Raw genomic sequence first — 26,598 nt, 5'->3', positions numbered from 1 at the left:
GGACACAAGGATAGTCTTATTGTGAAGAATATGATTGCAGAAATAATTTGCCTAGCATATAAATAGTGTCTGCATGTGGTAGTATCCCTCAAGAGGAGAGAGGCAGTTGAGCTGCCAAGCAGTACATAAATTGTATCTGAAAAGAAAAAGTATTGGTTACAGGAGGATATAGGTAATTGGTACCATATGTTGTGCCAAGCTTCTTTCTTCAACTAAGCAGTCATGTATTACAGTGCAAATAACTGAAACTGCTTCAGACTCACTGTAAGTTATTTTGCATGCCCAATGATAGCCTTGAGTTCTTTGGGACTGTGAAGGCCTTCATCTGAAAATCTTGGTTATTCACTTTCTCAGATAGAACGAGTGGCGTTGACTAAGCTAGAGAAATGATAGACAAAGACAAACCCCACTTGTGAGGCTGTTGAGCATCATGAAGCAAGCAATACTTTGAATGTTGGTATCAAATACCTATATAATATTTAGTAGGTAGTAACTGTAAGAGAAGACTGTGATTGGAAAAAAAGAGTTTCCTTCAGTTCTACAGGAATGTATCCTACTCCAAGATCTCTGTAAAGAAAAGAGGATGAAATGGGATAAGAGGCAGAAATGAGGAATGCTAGAAGAAAACACAGGAGTGTGTGTAGTGCATAAGGGATGGACTATTAAGCTATGCTGCAAAGAACAGATATTTTCCAGAAAGTTTAGTCAAGAATAAAGTGCTTTTTACCAGTAGGTAGGGAATGCTCAAATATGAATGAGTATTCAGATTTTTACATGTAAATTCGACCTCTGGCTTTCTGAAGGCCAATGGAACAGGACTTGGCAAACCCCAGAAGGCACATTAGCAGTGAACACCATCCAAATGACTTTTCAAACACTAAGTACAGTAGCTCACTCTTCTTTTATATCCCATCTGCCATTGTTCTGTCTGTCTAGCTAATTTCCTAGAGTCTTGTCATATGGCAGTGTGTTTATCCTCATCACAGACTTATTTCACTTATCTAAGATTTCCAATTTGGATGAGTGAAGGAATATTGCTGCAGTGTAATTTTCCACTGTCTAAGAGAGAAGCTTCCAAAATCTCAATGTGCTCCTCTAGAGTACTTAGAGTAGTATCCAGGACCTCACCTATAAATCAGTTCTTGACCCTGTGCCTTATCATTAGAAGCCAAAAACCGTTTGTCTTCAGGATTTGAAAACTGGTAGTCTGTGCTATAGTAGAGCATCCATCTTGCTAATTCTGGCACCTGTATACCTCTAATGCTGTGAAAATCTCATTCTTCTTTGACGGTCATTACACATGAACTCCTAAATTACTTTTGTTCCCTTTCTTTGTTCCTGTTGTCTCATCACTACTTCTTGTAAAATTTTCCCACTTGGCATGGCATCATAAAATGAGTGTGTTCTCAGGCTTCACAAGGGGCTGACATGATCCTTCCAGCCTGGGGAGAGCATGGCCAGCGTGTGAGCTGTCTGGAGATAAGCAGTTATTTCTGTTGCATTATCTACTACACACACTCAAATGCTGCTCCTCTTTGTCTGGAGAACTTCCCAAATCCAGCAAGAAACAGGGACAAGCTAGCACCTTTTGAACAGAACCAATAGGTGAATAAGTATATGCAGGCACTGGAAATTCAGAAACTAAGGGATTTCCTACACCACAAAACACCAGCTCTTACTTACTACAGCATATAGTCATCTCTGGCTGCTGCCATGGAGAAGATGTCTGTATGGATATATACCTTGCCTCTTAGTATTGCTCTTGCTCACTTTTGTCCATCACTTCAGGATTCCCAAAGAGCAAGGGGGATGAAGAATTGCAATCCCTGCTGTCCCAAGAAGGAGTTAATCTTCTCCTACTGTGATGTGTGTGGAAGAAGGGAAGAATAGGAGCTGAGCTGAGTTTCAGAAATGCTTGTTCTTTAGACTTTTATCAGCGACGTAGGGTTTTTCTGTTGTGGTGGTTTGTTGGGGGGGTTGCCCCCTTTTCCTCCCCCAGTACTGCAGACTGTTGAAATATGACTGCCTGTGGGAGTCTTTTGGTGCTTAGAATGGGTGCTGCTCTCTCTGAACTGCTTTATGTTGTTTTAATTACCATGATATCTATTGGGGTCTGTAATCTCTCAGATAGGTCAAGCTTGTAAATGGAAACTTTGCCTAGGAGTGTTCAAAGTGTGTCTGGCAGTAGCCTTTCCATCATAAATAACGAATATTTGCCATGATAAAGTTTGAAGAAAGTAGGTGGTGGTGAGTTTTTGGGTTGGGGGGAAGAGGTGTGTGTGTTTGTTTTTTGGGGTTTTTGTTTTTTTTTTTTTCCCCCTTCACTGCTTCTTCAGAGAACTGCATTCCCTAGCTGGAAGATATAACGGCTGTATGAATTGCTGTTTAATCAGGGATGCTAATTAAGTCTTAGCTCTTAATGCTTTCATGGGAGAGCTGTATATGATTTGCAGTGGCTGGAATTGCAGTTGCAGGCAGTTAAGCTGCTCTTGGCTCAGTAGGACCTGAAAGTGCGGTTTTATGAGGGGTATTCGGGACTTGGAAAGATCCTGCCACCTTGGTCCGAACATATTTGTTGTTATTATTTTTAAAAGGAAATAATCTAAAGCAGTGAGACAGTGAAGAAATACGTTCGTTTCAGATTTTAAGTAGTTTTGTGTGTGTATAATTGCAGTAGTACATCCACTTTTATGACAAAGTTAATGTAATTGTTGGTTAAATATAAAACCCATTCTTAACAGAAATCTTACTCAGCTTTTCAGCATTGCTTGTTTAGTTTTATAATGCAGTTGAGAAACTAAGGTTCCTAGCCGTGGCTATCTGCTACCACCTTAGATGCCAACAAAGGGTTCCTACTTCTGGGTCTTGGCAACACTTTTCAATCAAGTGGATCAGACTTAATACAGTGGATGGTCTTAAATGAGAAATTTTGCAATGACTGGCCTAAAGAACTGTAAGATCTATGAGCTGAAGTGGGAGAAAATGTGTGGAATACTTGTCAGGCTTATGTAGTACAGACAAAACCAAACCAGGAACTAAATACTGCAACAAATAGCATGCAGGTCTGCTTAGGGATTATGAATAGGCTGGGATTTTTAGGTTCTGGGTTTTTTTTAATTCCGCAAACATTCTATCTTGGTAGTTGAGATCAGTGATACTTTGTGGTGGTCACCATAATCTTTGGTCCTCTAGGAGCTGGTTCAGTAATCATGTCACAGCCTTGCATCCAGTAATAGGCCGTTTCTACATGGCATAAGGGACAGAAGGAAGAAGAAAAATATTCTTCATATTTCTATCTGAATACTGCTTGGAAAGGCAGACTTCTCTTAGGAAAAAATGTAATTCAGAGAAATTTCAGATACTTGAGGCAGGAGAAAGAGAGCACAAGATGGACTTAAGAGGTTTTAGATAAAAAGCACAGTATATAATCATAGCCTGTGAGACTAGAGGGGTTTTTTACTTTGTTTTCAGCAGAGTCAACTCTTTCCTTCCCCCTTTCTCCCTCACTACTGTGGCAGTCACTTCTCAGTAGGGCAAGAGCTAGTGAAAATGGAAATGCGAAAGTGATGAAATAAACAGATAGTCAGGAGGTCTGTGAATGAGCACATTAATGTCTAAGGAACAACGTCAGATCGCACTGAGCGAAGGTCAAATGGTTGGTCTTTACCTACTCCATGAACACAGATTGGGAAGCTTATTTTTCCTTTAGCTCAGTGTATTAATATAGTCCTCTGTATTGTTTTTCAGCTGTGTACCACTCTAATTGCGTCGCTAAAGTATGCTAAACTGTGACACTGTGATGATAAACTGACAAATATTAATTGAGGGCAACAGAAGCCACATACTGCAGTGATGCAAACAGCATTGAAATTACCAGTGCCAACATAGTCAAGCAAATAAACCTAACTCAGCAAATTAGCTTGGGTGCTAGGAATGCTACAGTGTGTAAGTTGATGAGCTTATTCAACTGGGCTGCACGCAGTAGCTGAGCTAGCTTTTTCAGAGCCATTTTAACTGTCTTGGTGCTGGACTGCATTGTTTAGTGTAGATAAACACTTTCTGTAGCTTGTGCTGATTTGTTACGTGATACAAGGAATCTTTACCACTAGCACTCTGAATTTTCCTTGTCTGTGCTTAACCACAGTGAAGTAGTCTGAAGTGGTATCATCCTGACTTCAGTCTACTCTGAACTACTTTCAATTAGCTACATTAAATAAATGTTAGAAAAGCAGAAATAATGATTGTAACAGTTGATAATAAATGGAGGCTCTTTCTGCTTTGCATGTGAAGCCTGTTCTGGAGCTGGGATTAGCTGACTTTGTCCTTCAGGATTCTTCCAGGTTTATTCTGTGCAAAGCTTTTACTACATACTGCTTTGACTTTTGGCTTACTACTATCCTGCCCCTCTTGTGATCAAACTCCACAGGGGAAGGGGGAAGTTGTTTATGGCAGAGGTAGTCAGACTTCAGATGCTAAAATCTCCCCAAGAATTTGCATACCCAATTACTACTAAAGCGCTCATTCAAATACATGGAAATTGGTGAGACAAATCTTTTGGATACTGCGAACTGCACTTTGAATACTGAGAGGAAAAGGACAGGCGTTACGTAAGCTATTCTTTTTAAGTTCATAGTCCACAAAACTAGTGACCTTTGAAAACTTGAACGTTATCCATCATAGACTGCCATACTGACCCCTGTATGGGAAGAGGTTGCACTTGGAAATGTTTACAGCCACTCAACCATCCAATCCTCTAGTTCCAGAGAACGCGCGTTTTGACTGATGTGGAAATCTTTATGGTATAGAGCGAGATACGGTCTTCGTGAAGAGGACTAGGTTCCAATTCCAGGTTAATCAGTTCCTGTTAGATGGCTGTGGCCATTTCAGCTTTCTGAGTCTCAGTTTATAATTGCTGTAAAATAGACAAATGATCCTATATTGATTTTTAATGTTTAAAAGCTGTTACATGTAACATTCTAACAGCAAGGAATTATTGCTGGTGAGAGAACTCATAGGCATCATGCAAGATCAATATTTCCCTAACTTGTTCCAGTGTGAAAATACATCTTTTTCTAAGATCCGTTCCCCGTGTTTACCTAGAAATCTGCTCCTGCTTTGAAGGGTTGTCTGGGCAGATACTAATTGAAGTAGAATGCATCGATCCTGAGGAGCCCCTGTGGGAGGATTAAGTGAAATCTTTGAAGGGAAGAGCATGGAGTAGAACATGTACTATGGTGTGGCAGCAGAGGAATAGATGCTAATCCATCCTAAATAACATTGGGAGACTGGAAGCATGCTGATGAATAACATTGCTCATCTATTATCCATAAGCAGCTGAGAATACAGGTTTTCTTGATTGGCAAGAAAATATGACTGTCCCAATTTTCAGGCTGTTTTCTCAAATAAATTAAGAGAGGGTATTATTGCATCTGTGATTGCCTGCGGACACTTTTCCCAGATCTCCACTTGAGAAATTCTGGCACAATAATCTAATTTGGACACATTGAAAATAGGGGTCATTTGTTAATACTTGAATGCCAGAAATGTGCTCTGTAGTGTATGTATGCATGGCTTTTTCCAGTGAAGATCCTCTCGGCCAGCTCAGAGCAGAGCTTGGTGACAGGCATATTTTACAGGTGGTCAAGAGTGGGATTTCCAGATGTGCTTAAGGATCACACCTGAAACTGGATTCTTGCTGATTTTGGAGGGTTGTGGGCTTAAATATCAGTTACAGATCTGACCCAAAGCAATGTTAAAACACAGAATTGAATACTATATAACTGTTGCTGTTGGGTCACATCGGGGTTTTTTGTTTGTTTGTTTCCCTTACAAACACGTCTCATCCACATATGTGCTTTTCTCTGTGTTGGGATTTAAGTAATTTTAAAGAGAAACACTAAAAAATGTGGTTTCGTGGGCGAATCTGAAGCAGACTCCACTGGTTGAGAAGTAGATGGCTTATTACTCCTCCTGTTGTAAGGGGGGGCTTGAGTGATTGCTGCCTTCAACCAAAAGTTAGGCTCCAGCTGGAGTTCTTGAAGCAGTCCAGCTAGGGGAGGAGATTTGAGCTGTGGTTTTATTACTGTTAATTTCATTAATAATAGAGCTGTTGTCCAGAAGAGACTAAATTCTTCAACGAGAAATATGCACAGACTTTAAATGCTTCAGTTGAAAGGTGCTTTTATTTACTCTGAGAATGTATTCATCAACATAGCCTGTTTTCCAGATATTTTAATGTCGTTTTTATACATGCTTGCAGTCATTAGTTTGCAAATGATGATTGAATTAGCAAATTAGATTCCTTCACCCTTGGCAAGTGCCACAAACCTTGCAATTGCAAGGCTGTAAAAGTCTGAGGGGGAGAAAGAGCAGTTTCCAAAAAGGGGAAAAAAACCATACCAGATTATTTGCTGCAGCAAATAAGGTTTTGTCTGACATAATTGAATACATATAACTGGGTTTTTTTCTAGACGGTGAAATGGGATTAAAGTGGTATCAGTATGAATGTTCAAATCCCCAAGTGCGGATCTGGAAAAATGTTTTCTGATGTGCTATTGTTCAGGTGAGGCAGATGGAAATAAAGCTGGCAATCTTGCAGATTGGTGCAGGCTCATCCATTTTGAGAACAAGGTAAGCCACATGTGCACTCTTACCTGATATGAAAACACACTTTTCCTTTTTAAACTTCTTCCTGATGAACTGTGTACCTTTACAAAAGGGCAAGCTTAACCTAATCTTCTCCAGGGAAAAATGAGCAAAATCATATCTCCCATATATAATATTTTCGCTCAGGTGGCTTACTATTCAAAGAAATGGGGGGAAAAAAAGACAACCCTCTCCTTTGCATCCTCGAGAAAGGTGTTTGCCTTCTAAGACTCCAGCTTGGACTTTATACTGAAAAATAAGCCCCTTGAGATCAAGGAAAATTGTGTCTTGTAGTGACTGATACTAAGTAATTAAGTTTCTGCCTTTGAATGAACAGCTGTCCTCTTCGAACAGAAACGGTCAGTGGGTTGACACTGAAGATTTAACACTTTCTTTTTGACAAGGCCTGACATATGACTAACAAGGTTTCTCAAGCACCTCCGCTGTCTCCAGAAACAGCCTATTTGCCTGGTCCTTGTGAACAAGAAACCTGGCACTTAACTTACGCAGATGGCATAGTTTGTCTGGGACTTGCAGGTTTTCTACTTTTCCTGCTTGTTGGTCTGGACTCCTGATCAGCTTAATTATCCCAATTAACTACTGGACCATCAGCGTCACTGACAGAGGTCTTCCAGAACTGGCAAGCACTAGTTCTGGGGCACAGACTTTGAGGGGAAAATTGTCCCAAATATTGACTGTGGTTTTCAGATTACAGCATTAGCCTTTGGTTCCAAATTGTGTTGTGTTCTCCTTGATGTGTTGATGTTCACCAGATAGTGTCTTATCTTTTTTTTTGATAAAAGTAGCAGGCTTTGATTCATGACAGAAACCAACATTTGGTGTTATCTGGCTTCATGACCCTATCGGTTGGCTTTCAGTTATGAGTAATGTCAGTGTTGGTACATGGATGTCTTCTGGTAAGTTTGCTGTAAATAAATGCGTGTTTAAAAAACAAAAGAAAACAACCCCAAAACCAAAAACCAACAACAAAAAACAAACCCAAAACACAAAACCAACAACAAAACAACCAGAAAAATCCAAAAACCAAACCCCACAACCAACAAACCAATTCCTTAATGAGGCAGAAAACTCTTAGTCTATGTTTGTACTGCAGTAAGTAAAGTGGATGGTTTGTCTTATATTAAAATGAATTACTTTGTGTGAGAGCTAGCCATTCTTAATGGTCCCAAACAAGAAGAGATATTAGTGGGTATTACAGGAGATGCCTAAGGAATTTGTTCAATCTGTTTATTTTGACCAAAGCAGCAAAGCTTTGAAGCTGCTTAGTAGCTAGAAAGCTAGAGACAGGTAAAACCAAAATTATAGTGATTGGTTTACAATGCCCATGCCCTCCACACTGGAAACCTTTGTACTACATTTTGATGTGTTCTAAATAATACTATGCTAAAAGCTGTTTAGAATCATCACTGTAGTCAGAAGGTAGAAAATGCCTGGGTACATTATTAGCCATATAAATAAAATGCCGCACTGCACAGGTATGACTGCCCTAGACCAAGGGATCCCTCGACCAAGGGGTCCTGAGTTCTCTCAGGCCAGGACCTGCAGCCGAAGTGCCAGCAAGATGCACAAGAAACGTGTATGAGTAGGGGCTGCACACAGAGCCTCAGGCTTGGCACCTTGCCAAGTGCAAATATGAGCCCCATTGTCACGTGTGGAAGACTTGCTACCAGGAGTGTATGGAGAACATAAAGGAAGATTTGTATCCCTTAAAGGAGATTTAGTTACAGAAAGTTGAGTCTGAGATGCTGCTGAACTAGTTAAGGGAACTAGGGCTTAGATACATAGCTGCAAAATACGCAGAATGCATTTGTGTTTTGTACAGAGTGATGCCAACTTTTTAGAGCAGAACCTGACCACTGCTTGTCTTGAGACAGGCTTTCAATGTAGCTTTAAAATCATTCGGGACAGGAGTGAAACCTTGCCCCGTTGGTATTGTAAGGCAGTTGAGCCATCGGTTAAAACCAATAATGACTGATTTTCATATATTGACCACTTGCAAAATTCTGAAATTTATCTTGAGCTTTTTTTTTTCTTTTTCTTTTAAGTGAAATGCAAGCAAATTGTTCCACTTATCTCCTACCTTCAGAGTGAGTTTCCTGATTGTTTGTCCTTATCGCTTCAAGCCAGAAAGTTTTATAGATTTGCTAGACACCTTGCAGCTTCAAATTCATGATTTGGCAGGAGGGGAGAGGGGAGAATTTCTTGTTTCTATTTAAACTGCTTTTAGTTCAGAATGAAATCCCATTTAAACTGAAAGGTTTGGATTTAAGTTTGAGGATCAAAGAAAATAGAACAGAAAGAAAATGTGGCTTTAGCTTGGAGCTGTATCTGAAAAGGGTAACCTCAGATTCAGGGCTTTTCTTTCTCTCTCTTCTGCACCCCCCTCCAAAAGGGTATGTTTCTTCTAGTTTCTGCTGAAAGAGGCTTAACTGTATTAACATGTGCATGTGCCTGTGGTCTTTTTTTGTTTGGTTTGGAGTATATGATAACTGCATGTAAGAATCACAAATGTAAAGTCTTTTCTTATTCAGAAAATAGAGCTATTTAAAATAAGCCATGATCTAAAATGTAGAGGCAGCACCAAAATTAGAATCGCTTGGAATTAGCAGTGTTGACAGCTGCTATTGTCAGTCAATAGGCTTGTAAACTAGGAAACAGAGCATCTGCCATAGCTGCCTCCTCTCCACCAGGCTTGGGGAGGTTCATGTATGGCTGCTAAAATTGGATAAGGGGTTTTGTGGGAGTTGGGGGGGGGGGGGGGGGGGAGTGAGTTGCAGTAAAGTGATACAAATTGAAGGAAGCTTGACTTGCGTGAAGATGGCATACCCAGCCTCTAAGTGTGGACCATTACGTCTCTGTTTGTCAAAATGTATTTCTAGCCCTGAGTCTGATGCATGGAGCTTTGTGGATCCTGTCTGTGGGGTGGGTCTCTCAGCTTTAGACAGCGTCCCACTCTGGATGTCATCCAAAGCGACTTGCCCGGTCACACAGAGAAAATCTCTCTCAGATATGCCAAGATGTCACCTTGTGAAGAATAAGTTGGCCATGGCACTTTTAGGCAGTGTTTTCGGATTTAAGACAAACCCAAATATCCCCAAATTTAGGAACTGGAGGTGGCAGAAGGAGTACATTAAACCAAGGGAAACATCCAGCACAAAAATGCAGTATTTTTGTTGCCCAAACTCTTGTTTTTATTAAACCACAGCTTTTGACATTTTGTGACTTTAAGTTTTCTTCATCATCATTTTACAGAAATTGTTTTTCTTGTCCTTTGGCTTCATAGTGAAGCATGAAATTGAAACTTGTGTATTTTTTTAAAGGCTAATAAAAAGAATTGTAAACACTGTTTACATTTTATTTCTCTCTCTCCCCTCCCTCCACTGGTGACGATACGCCTTTTCAACCGTTAAGAGTTAACAACAGCTTTTTCAGATTAGATATCCATGTTAAGACAGTATCTGGTCTAAATTTGGTGTGATTGGGTACTGGGAATTACATGGGAAATTATAGGTTGAGGAACACCGTGCACTTAGTGAAATTCTGGGTGTTTGGATCAGATTCTGCGAATTTTGGCTTTGGAAGCTTGGTCAGGGCATACAGCTTGCCATAGGTAGCGTTGCCTTTGCTGCAGCTCCCCCCTTCAACAGTAGGCTGCTTGTAGCAGCCCAACTTTGTGAGTGTTGATTCAAAACAGGAGTCATTCGCAGGTGGTTGATCAATAGTCAGTGCCTGTACTAAATATGGGAAACTTCAGAGTGGAATGATGCTCTTTCTGATGTATTCTGACATGTGGAGCAATGTGTTTCTAACTACTCTTGCCCAAAACAATAGCACTTAAAAAAAAAAAAAAAAAATTTACACAGTGACAAATGAGAGATGCTTACGGACCTCAAACAAACCAAAATCCCAGGAGACTCGATCAGCACATAAGAGAAGGAAGGCGGAGCGGTTTATATCATGTTTTCACATCATGTTTTCACCAAAGGAAATATGTAGGTCTTCGGGGATATGGCAGCTCCTGATGAATTAGGCAGTGTGCCAGTTTTCATAGGCTTCTAACAACGTTAGTAACCCTAATCTGATGGCTGCCCCAGGACTGGCTATGGCAGATTTGGCCTGAGCTAAGGGGCACTGGCCTGGTAGACCAGTTTCATACAGTTAGTTCTTCCCTCCTGTGCCCACCAGCCTGTGCAGACTGCAGACCCCTAGCCACCTTTAAAGGAGCAGTTCAAGCAGCTCTCTAGTCTCACTGAGAGGCGTGCTGCCATGCTCCGGTCCAACTCACACAGTGACACCCTTCCAGAAATGCTGCAGGACCACCTCCTCCGTCTCTAGGCTACCTAGAGATGGCTACCTGCCAGCAAATGTGGCCATAGCATATCAGGGTGTTCTCTTCTTTGGGAAGAGAAATAACACACAACTTACCCGATTGGTAAAAAATGAGTAACAAACACTACCTCCAGTTACTTATACCGAGTTGTTTGTTTGATCCCCCCCCCCCCCTTGTGTAGAAGGAGGCTGTGATCTTTTCTGGAGCCTTTATTTGCCTTCACAAGGCAAACAATCTTTCATACCTAATCATTTGTACATGCTGGAAATAAAAAGAAGCTATTAGAAAAGTGTAGCAATATTATTATTGAAGGTTAGGGGATTGCACTGGCACTCAAGGAAACTGCTCTAAATTCTGCCCCAGCCTACTGCTTGGGCAAATTACTTTGCCTTTCTGTTGCACTTGCTGCTCCCTTTTTCTGTCGTGGCTTCCTGCGTTGGTGTGTCTCCAAGGTCTCGTGTTTGTGCAACTGCGAGCCAGCAGAAGCTCAATGCCTTTAGGGCAGGAAGTCAGAACTGCCCAACTCCTGCCTGCAGCAGCTCGGCGGAACTGCTCTGGCCGAGGCAGGAACTGTTGTATCACAAATGCCAAATAAGGGTGCAGAACAGGGGCCAGTGGGGAAAAGGTAGATGGGCAGGCTGTTTGCCTGGGAGGAGATGAGGGTGGTAAAGGGGAGAGGGGTGGATGGGAGAAAGGGGTATGTCAGGGGAGCAAATCAGGTGATTGGCAGTACCTGTAAGTCAGGACTGTGTTTGATTTCTGCAGTTCGGAGCAGGACAGTAAATCCAGTGCTCCACTGAACTTGTATTTGGCTTGCTTCTGTGGCCGAGAGGGACCTGGTATGTTGGGTTATTTCCTGGGTGTCAGCAAGGGGATACTGGAACCTGTCTTAGCATCAACCAGGATGCTGACTGTCACCAGTCGTGACCTTTTTTGAACCTCTCCATGTTCCCTAGCAGTTGCATTTTCTACACTGAAAACCAGTGTGGGCTCTGAGGGAAGGCCTTTGGGTTTGCACAACACAGATGCTTATTAATACCAATTAGGGCTAAAGAATGATACGCAACTCACGTGAAGAACAATGGGCAAACCCATTTTTATACAGCAGTAACTTAGATTATTACCCTGCTCTATAAAACTTCAGAAGGATGGGAGTACAATCAGTAGACAAGAGTCCAGCCAAGTATGGGAATGCTGTCCTTAGCTAGACAGCTTCTCCTAGAGCAAGTCTTACTGAATATCTAACTGTGGTGAAGCTAGAAGTAGATGTGTGGTTGCAGTAGAGTGTAATTGTTGTATTTTGTTGCAGTAGTCAGTCTAGAAGCTAATAATAGAAATTGTGACAAAGACTTTATTGCAATAGAAATACAACAATGGAAACAACAAAGAAAACACCATATTCGATAAGGTAGGAATCACCAAAGTGTCTAAGCAAGTAGGTACCCCACATTGTAAGGGCCGTTTGGTTCTGTTGTAAATTGCTAGAAATCTATTCAAAGTTTGGCCCAGAAATTTTTTTATCTGTAAATATAGAGTAGTAGGGGCAGTTTGTGCTAATGTGAGCTGAACAATAATATACTCAAATAATGTATAACTACCCACAGCCTCATTAAAATCACCAGGATTGATTGGGAAGTAACGTTAGTCAGTATAAAAGCCTTGTAAAAGACTGATTATCAGTTACTCAGTTTTGACATAATTCTATCATGAGTGGAAAAAGTTTCTCTCTCCTTGCATCTCCCTCCATGATCAATTGTCTATTTTAAATAAAAATGATACACGGTCCAGATGGGAAAATCATTACGGGCTTATAAGAAAATATTGCCATTTTTGAAACAGGCTTCAAGCAGTCTCCCGAGATTGTCAGGATAATTTTGCACTTGTAGTGCAAGTGTGTTTTGCTTTATCTTTACTCTGATGTTAACAATAAGAACAAAACTCATTGTCTTTCAAACATAACCTTACTACGGGCTCTATGGCCAGCACTTTTCATGACTTTGCAACTTGCGTTTGTTTGTTTCTCTTTTTTGTACTTTATTGTGGATTTTTCTGGATAATTACAGAATCCCTTATAATTGCAAAGGTATACCTTTGCTAGTAACTTTTTTAAAAAGAACTATGAAACATTCTTGCAGAGGGTTAAGTGATAAATATTTATTTAAGGATCTGACCATAATATGTCCTGATAGCAATACTGCATAAGAGACAAGCTCTTTCTGCAAGTTAGACCTTCGTATCTTTTACATCAAGAGCGAATTTCATACCAGGAGAGCTCTGTGCACTACACAAGCTGAATTTAAGTCTCATTACTGAACTGAAGCTGGACTTAGGAAGTAAATGCTTGTGGTTTGGGCTCAAAAGTATGCAGGTATCTCAGAAGGGATCTCTGTATGCCACAGAAATGTGAGCAGTTCTGGTGATGTTGTTTGGCAGCTTTGGCAGCAAAGATGTTTCATCTTTGTTTCTGAAGTACTGAATTATTCTTGCATGTGAAGACTGCAAAATTGAAAAGTTGCTGGTTTTCCTTTTTGGTGGTGGTGTGACTTGTCTTCAAGCCATAGTTACACATGCCATCCTTATCACTGCTTTGGCTTCTTGTGACAACTTGTGCATCCTATGAGAGACAGATAAGTGCTATAGAAATGCTGGCACACCTAAAGGAGAGGCAAGACAGAATATTTTTAGGAAACTTTTATTTCATTCCTTCACTTGCTGGCTCTACTGGGTAGCTAGAGAGAAAATTTGTTCCTTTAAGGGTAGCTAGAACTGGGAGCAAGCAGATGAGTTTTCCTGTCACATCTTAGAGCCTGAAGGACTAGGTGTCAGTGTGTTTCTTCAGTATGGGCGAATTCTATCTGTAAATGTTTACAAATGGGCAAGGGAATGAAGCTTCTACCACTTCCATCCCATTTCCCCTTCCCCCCAAACTGATGCCTTCCCGGCATGTGTTCTAGTCTGAGGTGTGAGAGATTGATATTTTAGTGGTACTTAAGATATTGTAAACCTACAGTTTGCATCTGTTGTGTCATCCGACTTCTTCAAGGAGGCAAGGCGTATGCAATCATTTGACAGCCTGTTGCCTGCTGCTTTGCTCCCAATAACTTCTGAAACTGTTGATCAGGGTCAGCCATATTTGACAGAGAAGAACCTAACATCTTAAAGACTTCTATTTATAAGCTTCATGAAATCAATTAGAGGCAAGAGATGAAAGTTAATCCATTTCCTGAAAAGTTGCATTGTACAAGCTTGTATTAGACATCAGAGAAGTCACATAAGAGCATGTCACTATGCATGTCCCAGCGCCAAGAAAAAATTCAGCGAATGCCATGTTGGATCCCACTGCAAGATGCAAACTTGACCAATCTTTACCTGCTTAAAAGCATTCAAAAGTCCTTTCTTTAAATGTATTCTTTTAGATACTTTCTTACTGATTTGATCAAAGCCACGTTTTTTGGCCAGCCCTGCCTCTTGTTACTGGAATGACTATACTTGTCACATCAAATAAGTGATGTGGCAATATTTAGTTTTAGTTGTGGTACTGTATTAAAAACCCTCCAGTCCAAGCAGCACTTTTGGGTAACTTTTTTGAAGCGGAGGTGACTGTGGGGGTGGAGGAGGAATGTTGGTGTGCAGAACATGTTTGTAGGCCTCTGAAATACACCATAAGTACATCTTACTGAAGCTTGTTTCATAATCCTCTGTTCAACCAACCATTCATACATTTTTTTTCCCAACCAAAACAGAGTACCGTTCATAAAGTAAGATCTTTGTAGTGCAGCGTGTAAGTTTTTAATGCATCTTTTATGCTTTTATATACCTTCTAAAGATTTTTCCAGCACACAGCTCACTTTCTCTCAGCTGACAGTGATACATCAGTTTACACCACCTGCAGATGCGGCAGCTTTTGTGGATTACCATTCTATATTTAAGCATGCATAGCTTTCCAAAATACCTCAGCAAAGTAAATATATGGTGTATAAATAGTTAAGAAGAAAGAGTAGAGAGATGCATAGAATGTCTACGTATGGCTCATAAAACCAGATGTTCAGAGGATGTGTAATTTAGATTTCCTTCTGCAAGTGCTGCTGTTGTCAATGTTGAAAGAAATGTAGCTGGCTGTTCAAATTTAAGCAGACAGATGCTTAGATCTGTGACACTCTTACTCCTGTATATCTGATTTTATTTTTTTTTAATCAGAAGGAAGATTATGTTAAAGGCAAAACGTGGACTTGTATAGGGAAAAAGGAAGCTTTTAACTTGAAAATATCAAGCTGCTACGGACAAGCAACCAATCTAATTTAGATACTACATACAACTCTGTGTTTTGGGCCAACTTGAGAAGTACTAAGATCTAGCTAAGGTCCTTCCTTTGTTGCTATATTATCTTTGGATCACCTAATGTGCTTCACTGACTAGACATGGAAATTTGGGTGAAATCATGTGATGTTTTACTAGGCAGTAAAAATATTGACAGCCACTATTTAGTTTATGCAAGCTAAACACAAGAAAACCATTACAGAAAGGCTCATGCCATTAAATTCCCCTACAATCTAACAGTATTTTTCGGATAAGGCCCTGTTGCTACCAAGCTTTTCCACAAACAGGTATTTGCACAAAACCTAAACCCTTTGTAATTCCTTTAGGTAAAATCAAAGTGAAAATATGGACAGTGGTATTTAGCTTTTGCTCCTTTTTGTGGTGAAAATAAAATTGTCTGTAGTTCGTCTTCTGGAATAGTGATGCTTTTCCTGCGCACATTTGTCTTGCCTCTGATCATTCTTGCTGCTGCTATTATTTCATATTGCAAAAGATCAAGTCAGCTTCAGTTTCCATTTGCTCAGTGTGGTTTGCCAGAGCTCGATGGAGAACTCAGCTGGGGAATCAGATGCTGGTGCAGGTGCAACTAAGGACTGATTTTGTCACAGTGATGCCAGATTCCTCATACCCATCTTAAGAAATGAAACAGGGACAAGCACTATGAAACACTTCTGAAAATTGTGATGGCTTTTCGTGAACAGCAGAGACTACAAGGAAGTTCAGAAGAGGTGAACCAAAAGAAAAGGAATTAGTCTGTTTTGTCACTTTCTAGGTTGTTTTCTTAGTTGGTTTTTTGTTGGGTTTTTTTTCCTTTAGGTGGTCTGTTTCAATATGCAATTTAGCAATTGTACATAAAGGAAAATTCTCCTCCCATTAAGAAACCAAAGGTAGCATGATTGCTGGTTGAGCCAGTGAGCATTGCAGAAAGTATTGAATCAAAATGAACACTTTGTGGAAGTCCACGTAACTGGGCCAGATTTTTCACAAGAGATCTGAAGTACCAGTAGGAAAAGTTAGTAGCAGCGTTCTTTGATGCATATGGGTTTCTGCTATATATATGTGGTAGAACAGCATGTGTGATATCACCTGGTGTGCACTATGTGCACAGTATTTTGCTTACTACTTCCAAACAGTATCTCTCCTATAAAAGAATAATAAAACAAAGCTGTCCTTGTGGACACCTCAGAATGGAAGTCCAATGAGCTCAGCAGTCCTCTTTCTACACTTTCTATATTTCAATACCATTTCATACACTCCAGGACACTGCTGACATGGGATATATATTTTGCTATGAAACTTAGCATATGCATGGCGTTCTCTTGACTTGATTGCCCAATAGAAATGGAATCCTAAGTGCAAATAACCCGTGGTCACAGTGGGCTCAACTGGAGTCCCACTCAGGCTAGAGGAGTAATACCTTCAAAGTTTTATGAAGCCGATGTGGCATTTTACATAACAGTATTTCTTCAGCATTTCTTGAATGCAACTGCTGTAGTCTTGCCTTGTGTGGAGCCCTTGGAGCTGCTGCACTCTAGGGAGGGAGTAATGAACTTTGAACATAACAGAGGTTCATCATTTAAAGGAACTGGGGTTTCCTGCTGACTGTGTGTGCTTCTGAACTGTTCTTCATTGCCTTTTGATATCACTTGTGAAAGATGATAGTAATATTGCTGTTCACTTTCATTTTATGCAGACAGTTCTAAACTCTTCAAATCCACTTTTATGCAGACCAGGAGAGAGAAAAATGCTTTTATTAATTAAGTGGCACTCTCTTTGTTCCAGTTTCCCTGGCTGGGCTTATTACCTTGGCTGCTATGTGCGCTTGGCTCTCTCAAGTCATTCTTCTCTAATGTGGTAGTGATGCGGGACAACCAGATGGTATCCAAAACCCTGTTTTAGAGGGCTTTCTCCTCTTGGCTGAGCAACCCTAGTAACTGAAGTCAAGGAAGCTCTATTGTGCACTGAAGAATGTGGTGGGAAGCTGCTGTGCCCTTCCTAGCACACTCAGTGTTGGCATGAAGGAACTGGGGGAGCAAAGACCGACTTATTTAAAAGATCTCTCCATCTTCTTCCCACAAAGCATAACATTGCATAGCAAGTGTCGTACGTGCTCTGCTGGCTGACAGCTACAATTTGTATTTCATTTTGCCCAAGCCAACCCACAGAGCTTACATAAATGTCTTTCTGTCCCATTCCATGTCAGACCAATTTTAAATTTAAATCCCAGTGCTGTGGGATATCGCCTAATCAGATTAGAGAGCATGTACCAAGTATCTTTACTTCTGTATCTCCAGTTCTTCTAGATTGTTGTACGTAAGTCATAGTTTTTGAAGTACTACTGTATATGAAGAGTGTGGATTGGAGGTTAAGGGCTAGCTCTATTGCTGTAATTTATTATTATTATTTCTTAGGCTTGGGGAAAATTATTTTTCATAGCATGGAAAAACCCCTACTTTCAAGCCTATGGAATGAAAGCATTTTTTCATTGTCTGATGCTGAGTTGCTGTATCACCATATATGCACAAATGTCTGTGCACTGACACCACCGACAGTAAAATCTCCAGCATGGTCTCCAAATAGAATAACGGCATCAGCAGCAGTAGGGCAGGACAGATGCAAACTGGTCAGTCCCCACCTCCATCCTCTCAAAACAAGCCTCTGCTGAGTCTTTGGGCTTGCCACTGCCCGAGGTTGCTGAATACTTGTAGTGTGTGCAATGGGATGTACGCCAAAGGTTGTGCTGTACAAGAAAGTTAAGCACATCTCCACGTGTGATTGTTTGAACTACGGCTTTCAATCTCTTTTAATATTAAAAGTACCAGGCTGCCTGCCAAACCCCTCTCACCCTCGACATAGACGTGTGCACACTTGCCGGCGTGTCTTGTGAAGTTTCAGCCTTACATTCAGCATTACAGTAGTATCGAAACAGGTCTGGGCACTTTCGTCCAGGAGGACTCACAAAATCCCAGGTTCTCCGCTTTATTCATGAAGATTTTCTAACTAACCCTCCGTTTTTTTTTTTCCATGGACTCTTACACTGAACTAAATTACTCGCGTTATTCAATAGAGGCTTTAATGCATACCCAGAAGTCTCCAGAGTCTGATCGGGCTGGAAGAGCAAGGGCAGGCTCTATGCCCAGCACTCACCTGCAGAGCCTGTTTGTAGGTATGTGGGGGTGAATCCACGTTCCTATTGGCTTGGTTGTTCGGTTCTGAGATTCAGCACAGATCCTTTCCTGGAGTACCAGCTGTGAGGATGAGCTTCTCCCTCATTATGAGCCAAACGAGATATACATACATATATATCTTTCTATGTAGCGTTGGTTTATTTGGGGGGTTTTATGTTGGTTTGGGTTTCTTTTTCCACCCATCCTCAACACACTCAGCCTCTTCCAGTACTTGGACGCTCCTGCCGATGATAAAGCACCGGCCAAATGTAAATTACAACAACAACAACAACAAAATCTAATCTAGTACAGGACCTGTTTGTAAAAGTACTAGAACACCCTGATGATCCTTAACGTCGTACAGCCTGTGTTGGCTAAAAAGAAACACTTTCAGTTCTGTATCTTCATCAGTAGGTGGTGCTGGCAAACTGCACGTTTGTTAGTGCACTCTTGGAGCTGTCTGCACCATAAATTCACAAACGTCTAGGTGGGGAGGTCAAAGTTTCAACGTGATCTCGATCCAGCCTCAGAACAGGAGCCCCATTTTGCCGACACGGTGACCTGTATTTCCTTGTGCATAAGGAAATGCATTACCTGAACTGCTCAAACTTCTGACTACAGCCAGAAATGATGTTTATTGGTACACAAAATTGGACAGGCTTGCATTGAAATATGGAAAATTAAGTCCACAGTTTTATGAAGGGGAGATATCTCTACACAGAAGGACTTGTGAGGACGTGAAGGTACATAGATGGCATTTCCCTCTTTGAGTCCCATCTTGAAGTGGAACAGAGAGGAAGGTTACAAGCATGATCCTTGTTCCTCTCCTCACCTCAGCATACTTACAGCTGATTCTTCTTCAGCTTCCAACTGAAAACTGGTGGGTTTTTTAAATTGTTGGATGTGGCCATGTAATAAGCATTATAGTCATGCAGTGATCTGAAATGAAAAGCTGAAGAAAAGCACTGTTTATAGCAGAGTCTTTACATGTGTATTTATGTTTCTTTTGACATAATTTACAATTAGAAGTGAATGGCTAGTAATCTCAATCTTTTTTACACAAATCTGTAAATACAGTTATTGCTGATCTTTGCATGACCTCATGGCCAATGTTGCCAACATTGCCATAAGGTGTGTCTTCACACTGGCAAGTGTTTCATTTGCTGCAGTCTCTGGTTTGGGGGCTGGTGGCTGGCGTATGGTAAAAGAAGTTAGTAAGAGGAACTAGACAATAAATTGATCATGAATGGGCATACAGTAGACATACAGTAGACACTAGCTGACTGTGTTTTTTCCAGTTGAAGTGGAGCTGTGGAAGTTTGCAGGAGTTACATGCACTTCAGACTTGCCTGAAATATCCCAGGTCACTTTTCATAATGTATGTAGATTTTGAAAATTTATATAGTACCAGTAATGAGTTTTGAAAAGGTGCAAGAATGCAACCCACGGTAGGAAACAGAAACTGAGGAGTGATTATTCAGCCTGTTGTCTTACAGTGTTTATAATTTAAGCTTAGTGAAACATTTGTCTTATATTAACAGCTAATTATAACCTCATGTAAAACTTAACATCATTACCCAGGATTAAGTCCTGTTGCTTGATCTGGTTTATTGTTTAATTCCTTTGGGAGTGTTTTAGAGAAAGGTGGTTTAGATAAGTGCACGCTGTTCATAACTTTTTAAATTCACTATTAAAGGTGGCAAGTGCTATTTCTTGATAGCCACAACTTCTTGTAAAGAAAGGAACTTTACAATCATGGGAATTCCCTTTTAGTTTTTGAAATGCAGAACCATTAAATGGAATAGTTTCATTGCCCAAGTTCTGGGCTGTTACATGTATTATTTACTGGGCTGTTAAATAGAGATCTCATTACTGATTCATCTTTTGGAGAGAGAGAGAGATGAAAAATCTGGGCTGCACGCTATGTACAATACAGTGCTGCATTTTAGAATTATTTTGTTTCTGTAGACTCGTAAGAGATCTATCGGGGAAAAAATGAGTAAACTGTGGCTTGGAGATTGTTTTGGGGGACTATGTTAGTTCTGCTCTGCTTCCTACTGAGTCACGAAGAAAAAAATCCAACGGGCAGAGCCAAGCTCTTCGATGAGACACCCTCATTGCGAAGCTCTTTTGGCGGCGAGGTCTCTGGTGACTGTACGTTTTTAAGTTGCCTAAAGTACTGCTGAAGCAAATCTGGATCCTGTGATCCTGTGTTTTACAGATCGATCCAGAAGCTGGCACAGGACTGCCGACTAGCTCGCGAACCGTCCTGGCACCCGGGGGGCCGGGGGGTCGTTGTGCTTTGCCCGCCGAAGCCGTGACTGCCCGGTGGGGTAACCGCGAGCCGCAAAGCTGCTGTCCACGTGGACTGGTGCTGAAATCTCGCGTCCGGCTGCCGCCAGAGCCTCCCCGGCGAAACCCCGAGACATGGCAACGAACGGGACAAAGGTGGCAGATGGACAGATCTCCACGGAAGTTGATGCTTCAATCACCAATGACAAGCCTAAAACCTTGGTCGTAAAAGTGCAGAAGAAGAAGACGGATCTTCCAGACCGAGATACTTGGAAAGGAAAATTTGACTTTCTTATGTCCTGTGTAGGTTATGCCATTGGCTTAGGGAATGTGTGGCGATTTCCATACCTTTGTGGCAAGAATGGTGGAGGTACGTTTGCTGTTTCATTCTTACGACCTCTGACATATTTGTATATTAAAATTCACCATAAAAATTATCGGTAAAACAGAACTTCGTTTTAATAGCTTTTTCATCTGTATAGGTGGTTTTTTGGTTTGGGTTTTTTTTTGCTTTACACTTGTCCAGGAGGGTTGGAGCCATTTTGGAGTGTGGTGCTCTGCTTTGAGGTCTGCTCTGGGGTTTATTCTAACTTCTAGTTGGCAGGTGCTTTTAAAAGTCCATAAGGCATTAGAGCAGAACTAAAGCACGTTGCCCTCCAACCCTTCAGAGCCCTCTCCTTTGGACTGAGTTTTTGAGAGGATTGCATACGGCTTGTAATACTGACTCTGAGCTTACCATGAAAGGGTAACTTCAGCTGGAAAGCAGCCAGTTCTGGTTAAAGCCTTTATGCTGTCTGCATGCTCCTGTGATAGATGAAGGCAACAAATACACAGTCTTTTGGATTTTAGCTTTTTACTTAAACAGAAAATATTTAAATGATGAGGAGATATATTTTTTCCCCTTATTTTCACCTCTTGAGATACTGGTTCAGAAGTGTACATGTGCTTTCCACTAACTTTTTTGAAAAGTTACACTTAAGAGGAAGAAAAATGTGGGTTTCTTTTCATATAGGGATAGAAACAGTGGAAACTCAGTTGTGCTTTTCCCCGCTGTAACAGACTTTTTCTTATTTCTTTTTTAGGTGCGTTCCTGATTCCCTATTTCCTTACTTTAATTTTTGCTGGAGTGCCACTGTTTCTTTTGGAGTGTTCCCTTGGTCAGTATACATCTATAGGAGGCCTCGGAGTGTGGAAGCTTGCCCCAATGTTCAAAGGTAGAGTATGAATTTGGATTATTTTCCATTTGTTTCCAAGTTGCAGAAGTTGCACAAAGTGACAGGGCAAGGATGTTTCTTTATGCCTTCATATTTTTACTTAAACCCTAATTTTCTGAGGTGTAACTGACAATGTTGAAACACGCTAGGGTGTTATTTATTCCCCATTAAATATAGCAAGAGTTAGGCATTAGAATCTCAACAAACTTATTTTTGAACTTCAAAAACTTTTATTTTTTGTTAGGAACATATAAAGACTGTTCAAAATAGCATATTAAATCTACCAATAGTTGTCTGAGCAGGTATGGAACTCTGTTCACAGCAATTTGGTAAACAGTGTTTCTGTTTGAAGTCACAGAGGTTTGTATCTCCTGTTGTTCTGTACTGAAATTCAAAAGCCAGACACTTCCAAGATGACAATTTCATGCTGAATTGCTTAAGACAAGCTCACACCATACTTAGATTTTTAGCTAGTTTGAGGTTTCTCATTGCTAGAACCTCAAGGTTTTAATCTAGATTCTGCATAGACCTACAAACCTCACAAACTGTGCTTTTCACCCTCTAATCCCAAATCCTTTGACACTTAAGAGCTCCTGAGCTGACTTCTGGACCAGTAGAGGAGCAACTCAACACACCAAGTTACAAATTACTTCACACAGTAGGACTGACAATTGGCATAGGGTGAGCTAAATGTTTGTTTAGAGTGGATTTTGTTCTAAGTAATTCTGTATTGGGAAAACCCAGAGAGACAAAAATGTTTCTCCCAGAAAAGTATTTTAACTTCGCTCAAGTTACTGCTGTTGGTAGGGGGCACAATGCAAAGTATAGACCTTGCTTTGCATTATACTGATTATTTTGAGCATTTCCTCCTGTTGAGTGTCACGTGGCAACTGTCACCAGCCTGAATATTTTAAAATACCCCTGAAGTCTCCATGTGCAGTGGAAGATAAGGCATTCTCATTGTGGAACCCCTGACGTTTCTTTAGTCTGAGATGACATAATAGCGTTATGCTAAGCACCAAGCACTTTGATCAGTGTACTAAATGGCTAGCCGGGCTTGTAGCTCGTACTCAATTTGCGTGCACCTGCCAGAAGTTTCTGTGGGACTGCTCTTTCAGAGAATGAGCTGATTTAGCTCTTTTCCCTAGAAGTAAAAAATGCCTGTAAAATCTCAGCAGCAGCAGGTGTGACTGCTTACTGCAACACACAGAGAACTGGACACTAAGATTAAATTTATGGATGACTGAATTATCACCCAAATTAATGACCTTTTTATAATGGTACTTCTAAAATTTTAACTCGGCTTCTACAAACTTTGGTAAATGGTACCTGCCCTATATGTTGTATTTGTCCTTCTGAACTGCAGCTCTTCAACTGACACTTGTACAGACATTACTAAAAGTTACCTTCTTTTGTATCTTTTTGTTTTCTTTACAGGTGTGGGACTAGCTGCTGCAGTCCTTTCCTTTTGGCTAAATATTTACTACATTGTGATTATTTCGTGGGCCATATACTACCTGTATAATTCCTTTACCACTGTAAGTGTGTGTGTTGGAGGGGGGGTTGGAATCGTTTGTTGAATGTAAAGCAAAGTGATATATAGATGGCTGGTTAATCTGTCTCACTGTAAAAGTGTGAGGTTAACACAAAATGCATAGAAATCAGTAGGATAAGCCATTTCTTACTAAAGGAAAACTATTTTGTAAAAACCCTTTTTTAAATTTTTGTTTTCTCCACAAGAAATGTAGAACAGAAAACTGTGAGGAAAATATACCGTTCCAAGAATGTCAGTGGAGAAACATAATAATAGGTTGTTTTGGAGCCACAGGCTTCTCTTTCTTACCGATTTGTTTAAATTTCCTCATCTTACTCTTCATAGCCACAGCTCTTTCATCTGTACCCTTTTAGTTTCACCTATTACCTGTTTTAATTGCTTGCTCTTTAATTGCAAGCATGCCTGCTTGCTTCTCTGCTTACCTGCCAGGCAGGTGCAAGTCATGCTCAGGCTTCGGACTCCTTGTCCTGGCAATGCTAACGAGAGTACTAGCACCCCTTTGCCGTTGCCTGCAGGCCAGTCATTCCCCTGAGAAAAATTCTAGTGTATAACTGATTTTTTTTTTCTTCAATAGCAGCCACACAAATGTTAGTTCTTTGGGAAATAGTATCATTGCAATGTGTTTTAATAGTGGAGGGGTTTATTAAATAACAACCCATGGAATTAAAGAATTAAAGAATATTCCATGGAATGGAAGGTCTGTGGTTTGATTAGCTCTGAACTTCCATTCATTGTTGTTATTTTCGCTGTGTTTTCTTTCCTTTTAACTTTATTTTTAGCTGCCTTGTTTTTTCCCCTCGAGGATGATTCATCAGCTGAGTAGGTCTTGACTGATTTGTGGGTTTTGGCCATCTGAGGAAGCATTCTTACATTAGTCTCAATAATTAATGCATTATTGTTCAATTGTTGTCTCTTCTACAAATTTTGTTCATGCTTGCTTGTTCTCAGCTTTAAAGAATTGTCCCTTGACCAAATTTGCATTAATTACTGTCTGGGAGTGACACGATCATTTCTTTTTTTATTATCCTCAGATTTGTTACTGATGTGAAAGGTCAGTCATAGTCTGGAAGTGGTGCACTGGCCCATATTAGATGAATATTGACTTCTCATTCCCTTGAAGCCTCTTATCTTTGTATTTAAAACATGCAGTACCCTGACACAACATTTTCTGTGCGAGGATTTTCCAAGATTGGCCATCAGAAGAATATCTAAGTTGTATCTAAATGAGATTCATTCTAATGGATATCATGTGGAAACAGGTTCTGCTTCTCAGAACTTCTGAAAGATAAATTAATGCAATGGACACATGTAGAAAATGCGTATCTGTAAAATGGAAATCTCTGATCCATAACCATCATATCTTTATTATGCGGCAGATACGCACCCCAGGGAGATGAGTGCACTGCAGAACTCGAAGTATATTAGTTCTCCACTCAACTGTCATTTCTAGTAAAGAGAGAGATACCTGAGGTAATGCTACGTAAGAAATGTTTGACTGTTTAGGTTTTTCTCTCTCTCTTTCTTAAATAGACTCTTCCTTGGAAACACTGTGAGAACCCATGGAACACTGACCGCTGCTTCTCCAATTATACCTTAGCAAACACCACCAACATGACAAGTGCCGTGGTCGAATTCTGGGAGTAAGCTGATAATTTTTCTCTATATCATTCCTGTGCATATGCAAGGATCAGCCTGTAATCATTCATATACTATCTTCTGAATTAGTTGTCAAATACACCATTCTGTTGGCTTATTCTAGACGCAACATGCACCAAATGACTGATGGATTGGAAAAACCAGGGCAAATCCGATGGCCGCTAGCAATTACTCTAGCAATTGCCTGGATTCTGGTGTATTTTTGTATCTGGAAGGGGGTAGGCTGGACCGGAAAGGTAAGATTAAAAAGTACTGTAAATATGTTTCAATTAAAAATGCCCATTTTACTCAAATATTCTGAAAATTCTTGAGGTAAGAGGCACTGGGGATAGTTTTGCTGGAATAGCTCTGAAGTATTTCATTTCTATCTTTCTTGAATTGATACAGCACCGTGGTTTTGAAAGAGCTGGCTCCTCTGTAGCTAGCTCTGACCACAGTCTTGGATGGTATGTTCACTTACAGACTTCTTGGCTTTGCCAGGTATAAAATTGCCTAAAAATATGTCTGCTTGTTTCTGGGATGAATATTCTAGCTAGTTTGGATAGCAATAGGGTGAGGATGCAGTGTTTTGGCTTCAGTGAGAAGCATGCATTTATTGCACAGCTCTTGCTGGACTTAGACACGTAAGTAAGCGTTGAATCTATATTGCATATAAGAGTTACTCCGTCCTTTCCTTATGCTAAATGAGAGCCATAGGTGGTTCTTACCACGGGCATGCTTGCATGCTGTGCTGCTTGGAGTCTGGCTGGTTTCTGAGTGCAAAATAGAATTTACTAATGAATTAAAGGAAAGTATATTATCGACAGACCTTTCTCCAGGAATGAAAGGCCAACAGCATCTGACATTTCCTCTCCCTTTCCCCAAAATGGCAGGAAGAAATCTTAAGGAAATGAAAAGCCACAGCCGTGGGGCCTGGTGGCAACTGAAGGCTTGGGTGATAAGACCTCAGGCCCGGTGTAGAGGACTAGGATTTTTTCACACTGAAAGAATGAATTGTTAACTTCTGACAAGATAGTTGTAACTGTGACCCACTTCAAGCTGCATGTTGAACATGGCCTAGTTGAGCTCAGACCAAACCATTTCATTTCTCCTGTCTGCAAAGAAGGTGGCAAAAAAGGGCTGACTCTTTCTTTGGAGTCTGACTTCATAGTGTCTTTTTTATAAGGCTTTTGAAGAGGCAAGAGAGTAGGATCCTGTAGGGCAATTATGACATAGGTGAGGGGAGAGTCTTAAAAATACAAAAGCAGCTGCCTGAGAGCAGGATGCTAATCTAACAGATGTTGTTCTACAAGCAGGATAGGAGTACTAGAACCTTGTGCTTTAGGGAGCTCCCCCTGCTGAATACAAAATAAGAAAAGCCTGAGCCCCTTGTGCAAAAATATCCCAGTCCACTAAATTCCA

The 26,598-nt window shown here is 40.6% G+C and overlaps 1 protein-coding gene across 3 annotated transcripts in view; it reads left to right on the top strand.

Annotated features, from left to right (window-relative positions):
• Nucleotides 1–26,598, top strand: part of SLC6A1 (solute carrier family 6 member 1) — a 63,056-nt gene that overhangs the window by 21,661 nt on the left and 14,797 nt on the right. For all 3 annotated transcript variants that reach the window (XM_076346007.1, XM_076346008.1, XM_076346009.1), the window contains exons 2-6: nucleotides 20,702–21,142; nucleotides 21,855–21,986; nucleotides 23,424–23,524; nucleotides 25,072–25,181; nucleotides 25,301–25,433. In XM_076346007.1, the coding sequence (XP_076202122.1) occupies nucleotides 20,908–21,142; nucleotides 21,855–21,986; nucleotides 23,424–23,524; nucleotides 25,072–25,181; nucleotides 25,301–25,433 (711 nt within the window). In that variant the 5' untranslated portion in view covers nucleotides 20,702–20,907. The remainder of the gene's footprint in view (nucleotides 1–20,701; nucleotides 21,143–21,854; nucleotides 21,987–23,423; nucleotides 23,525–25,071; nucleotides 25,182–25,300; nucleotides 25,434–26,598) is intronic.

The sequence above is a fragment of the Aptenodytes patagonicus genome, chromosome 8 (genome assembly GCF_965638725.1).
Source record: "Aptenodytes patagonicus chromosome 8, bAptPat1.pri.cur, whole genome shotgun sequence".
Taxonomy (NCBI): Eukaryota; Metazoa; Chordata; class Aves; order Sphenisciformes; family Spheniscidae; genus Aptenodytes; species Aptenodytes patagonicus.
This window is presented reverse-complemented; position numbering and strand designations above follow the sequence as displayed.